Source organism: Entelurus aequoreus, linkage group LG26, assembly GCF_033978785.1.
Source record: "Entelurus aequoreus isolate RoL-2023_Sb linkage group LG26, RoL_Eaeq_v1.1, whole genome shotgun sequence".
NCBI lineage: Eukaryota > Metazoa > Chordata > Actinopteri > Syngnathiformes > Syngnathidae > Entelurus > Entelurus aequoreus.
Window position 1 is genome coordinate 28,323,549 of NC_084756.1, and position 5,000 is coordinate 28,328,548.

Genomic DNA, 5,000 nt, shown 5'->3' on the forward strand with positions numbered 1-5,000 from the left:
TCTAATCTATGCACATGTTCTATGACTAACAATACTGATACACTCCAACAGATGGCAGCACATTGTCCAAAAGTCTGATTAGCCAAACACTAACATGAATACCTGCCAACGCTGGCAAGGCCGTAGTTTGGGGGACTCCCTGATGTAGACGATTAATAAAGTGGATCTTCTTGTCCCTTCATCTTTGTCAGATGCGGCGGGACCCTCTGGCTCCTCCAAAGGCGGCATGTCATCGTCGTCGTCATTGTCCGCCTCCAAAAGGTCCATCCAGGAAATGGAGGAGAAGTCCGAGGCTTTCAAATCCCTCTTCACCACCCACAGCTCTGCCAAGCGCACCAAAGATCAGATCTCCAACTGGGTCACCCACACGCCTTACCACTTCTAATTCACACACACACACACACACAACGTTCCCTTGCCACCCTTGTGTGTGTCCCTGTAGCTCCATGTTTAGTTGATGTGGTGAACCGTTTAATGGCTCCCCGGGCTGCTCACGCTCTTGTTTTGCATCATCTCCCCACGGATTCAACGCCCGTGCGCTCTCAGGTGATCTTTTTTTCCCTCTTTTTTTTTTTTCCCTCCTCCTAGATACCTGGGCGATCCTTTCCACACAGGTCGGACCTGTCCTATTTCAACCCCCACTTTAAAATGCATAGTCGTTTGTACTAGACATGCAATCATTTATTTTGCATAAGTGGCACGAGCAAATCTCCGAATAAATCCGCATGTAACATCATTTTCCTTCTGTTTTGCGTCTTATCTGAAATCACAACTCGTCGTTGCAGTTTGTCGACCCCAGTGTGAGATTGTCACACTTTTAAATTGCAAGGCAAAGCAATGACAACACATGTTGGAAGAAGCAGCAGCTTCTATGGGTAATGCATAAACAAGCCACTGAACAGCTCTCACCTTGACTAGACTTCACGTAGAACTTCACTGCCTCCTCCTGACTGTTGCCTCTCATCGCTAATTAACTTGCATTTAAAAAAAAAAATTTCAACTGGGGCTGCAACTAACGATTAATTTGATAATCGATTAATCTGTCGATTATTACTTCGATTAATCGATTGATAATCGAATAAAAGAGACAAACTACATTTCTATCCTTTCCAGTATTTTATTGGGGGAAAAAACAGCATACTGGCACCATACTTATGTTGATTATTGTTTCTCAGCTGTTTGTACATGTTGCAGTTTATAAATAAAGGTTTATAAAAATAAAATAAAAATTACTTAAAAAAAAAAAAAGGCCTCTGCGCATGCGCATAGCATAGATCCAACGAATCGATTACTAAATTAATCGCCAACTATTTTTATAATCGATTTAATCGCTTAGTTGTTGCAGCCCTAATTTCAACTATCAAGAGTCAAAGTACGATACACCACAGTTAAAAAAAAAAAAAGTTTTTATTTGTAAAATGAAAGCCTCTAATTCCTAATCACCTGCCTTGACTCACATATGAACTTGAAGTGCCATCCCATTCCTAACCCATAGGGGTCAATATGATGTCGGTCCACCTTTTGCAGCTATTACAGCTTCAACTCTTCTGGGAAGGCTGTCCACAAGGTTGCGGAGTGTGTTTGTAGGAATTTTCCACCATTCTTCCAAAAGCGCATTGGTGAGGTCACACACTGATGTTGGTGGAGAAGGCCTGGCTCTCAGTCTCCGTTGTAATTCATCCCGAAGGTGTTCTATCGGGGGGTCAGGTCAGGACTCTGTGCAGGCCAGTCAAGTTCATCCACACCAGACTCTGTCATCCATGTCTGCACTGGTGTACAGTCCAAAATGTTTTGGTATCCTGGAGCATTCAAAGTTCCCTGCACTGGAACTAAGGGGCCAAGCCCAACTTCCTGAAAAACAACCCCACACCATAATTCCTCCTCCACCAAATGTCACACTCGGCACAACGCAGTCCGAAGTGTCCCGTTCTCCTGGCAACCTCCAAACACAGACTGGTCCATCAGATTGCCAGATGGAAAAGCGTGATTCATCACTCCAGAGAACGCGTCTCCACTGCTCTAGAGTCCAGTGGCGACGTGCTTTACACCACTGCATTGGACTTGGTGATGTACGGCTTAGATGCAGCTGCTCGGCCATGGAAACCCATTCCATGAAGCTCTCTGCGTACTGTACGTGGGCTAATTGGAAGTCAGTTGCTCTGTAGCAACTGACTGTGCAGAAAGTCTTCACACTATGCACTTCAGCATCCTCTCTGTCAGTTTACGTCAGCGTTTCTCAAAGTGTGGGGCGCGCCCCACTGGTGGGGAATAGAGACATGACAGGTGGGGCGCGAGGAACGGGAGGAAATTTCACTTTGATTTTTTTATTGTTATATTCTTTTTTTTTTTTTTTTACTATGCTTTCATTTTCTATACACACTGTAAATCACTTTGTAATTCTGTCTGTGAAATCCGCTATATAGATACATGTAAATTACTTATTTTTCCTGTAGGCTTTACATTTCTAGGTAGGAGCGAAAGTTTACTGACATAGCAACAGTAACTAATGGGGGCGGGGCTAAGCGGAAGCTTTGTGAATGGCGAGTCACTGTGCGAGGATTTGCTGTTTTGCAAATACATAAAAATAGAGCCACTGCTGATGAGCTGTTCAAGATAATGGACAGTTTCCTCAAAGAACACGACCTTAAATGGGAAAACTGTGTGGGCTTTTGCTCTGATGGCGCGCATGGCAAAGTCAAGAAACGGGCTGCAGGCTCTAATAAAGAGGGTTGCGCCAAATGCGCATTGGACACAATGTGTCATTCACCGGGAAGCACTCGCGTCAAGGCAGCTCAGCCCCGAATTCAATGAGGTTTTAACAGTGGCAGTGACAAGCCTGCAACCCCCATTTGAAAAGCTGTGCAGTGCAAAACAGGATCATTGCAGCCACTAATGCTGGAGTACTGTAAAACTCATGTTCACTTGCCATGTCCTCTTTTTTTTGGCAAAGATTGCAAAGTGGCACTTTTATTTTCATTTATTATTGAACTTGATGCAAGTTATTTGATTTATTATTGAACTTGATGCAAGTTATAACACTTTTATTTGATTTATTATTGAACTTGATGCAAGTTATAACACTTTTTTTGATTTATTATTGAACTTGATGCAAGTTATAACACTTTTGTTTTATTTATTATTGAACTTGATGCAAGTTATTTGATTTATTATTGAACTTGATGCACGTTATAGCACTTTTATTTGATTTATTATTGAACTTGATGCAAGTTATAACACTTTTATTTGATTTATTATTGAACTTGATGCAAGTTATAACACGTTTTTTGATTTATTATTGAACTTGATGCAAGTTATAACACGTTTTTTGATTTATTATTGAACTTGATGCAAGTTATAACACTTTTGTTTTATTTATTATTGAACTTGATGCAAGTTATTTGATTTATTATTGAACTTGATGCACGTTATAACACTTTTATTTGATTTATTATTGAACTTGATGCAAGTTATAACACTTTTATTTGATTTATTATTGAACTTGATGCAAGTTATAACACGTTTTTTGATTTATTATTGAACTTGATGCAAGTTATAACACGTTTTTTGATTTATTATTGAACTTGATGCAAGTTATAACACTTTTGTTTTATTTATTATTGAACTTGATGCAAGTTATTTGATTTATTATTGAACTTGATGCACGTTATAGCACTTTTATTTGATTTATTATTGAACTTGATGCAAGTTATAACACTTTTTGATTTATTATTGAACTTGATGCAAGTTATAACACTTTTTTTGATTTATTATTGAACTTGATGCAAGTTATAACACGTTTTTTGATTTATTATTGAACTTGATGCAAGTTATAACACTTTTGTTTTATTTATTATTGAACTTGATGCAAGTTATTTGATTTATTATTGAACTTGATGCACGTTATAGCACTTTTATTTGATTTATTATTGAACTTGATGCAAGTTATAACACTTATTTGATTTATTATTGAACTTGATGCAAGTTATAACACGTTTTTTGATTTATTATTGAACTTGATGCAAGTTATAACACGTTTTTTGATTTATTATTGAACTTGATGCAAGTTATAACACTTTTGTTTTATTTATTATTGAACTTGATGCAAGTTATTTGATTTATTATTGAACTTGATGCACGTTATAACACTTTTATTTGATTTATTATTGAACTTGATGCAAGTTATAACACTTATTTGATTTATTATTGAACTTGATGCAAGTTATAACACGTTTTTTGATTTATTATTGAACTTGATGCACGTTATAACACTTTTATTTGATTTATTATTGAACTTGATGCAAGTTATAACACTTATTTGACTTATTATTGAACTTGATGCAAGTTATAACACGTTTTTTGATTTATTATTGAACTTGATGCAAGTTATAACACGTTTTTTGATTTATTATTGAACTTGATGCAAGTTATAACACTTTTGTTTTATTTATTATTGAACTTGATGCAAGTTATTTGATTTATTATTGAACTTGATGCACGTTATAACACTTTTATTTGATTTATTATTGAACTTGATGCAAGTTATAACACTTTTTTTTATTTATTATTGAACTTGATGCAAGTTATAACACTTGTTTTATTTATTATTGAATTGATGCAAGTTATTTTATTTGATATTGAACTTGATGCAAGTTATAACACTTTTGTTTTATTTATTATTGAATTGATGCAAGTTATTTTATTTGATATTGAACTTGATGCAAGTTATACCACAGCTGCACAGTTATTTTATTTATTATTGAACTTTATTTTATTTTATGTTATTGAGTTTGGATGTATAAAACTTGATGTTACTTGATGTTCGATAAATTTGAAAATGTTAAGCTTGGCATTATGAATGAATGAATGATGAATGAATGAATAATATTTATTGTCATTGTGCATGTACAGGTACAGGTCCAACGAAATTTAGATTGCTTCCCTGAGGTGCTTTGCATTTTTTTAAAAAGAAGAAACCACACAATATACAAAAACAACACAAT

General features: G+C 36.0%; 1 protein-coding gene across 1 annotated transcript in view; it reads left to right on the top strand.

The window, feature by feature from the left end:
• rtf2 (replication termination factor 2) overlaps positions 1-736 on the top strand; it is a 50,389-nt gene extending 49,653 nt beyond the window's left edge. The window contains exon 9 of the mRNA XM_062038332.1: positions 192-736. Within this exon, the coding sequence (XP_061894316.1) occupies positions 192-385 (194 nt within the window). The 3' untranslated portion in view covers positions 386-736. The remainder of the gene's footprint in view (positions 1-191) is intronic.
• Positions 737-5,000: the final 4,264 nt, after the last annotated feature.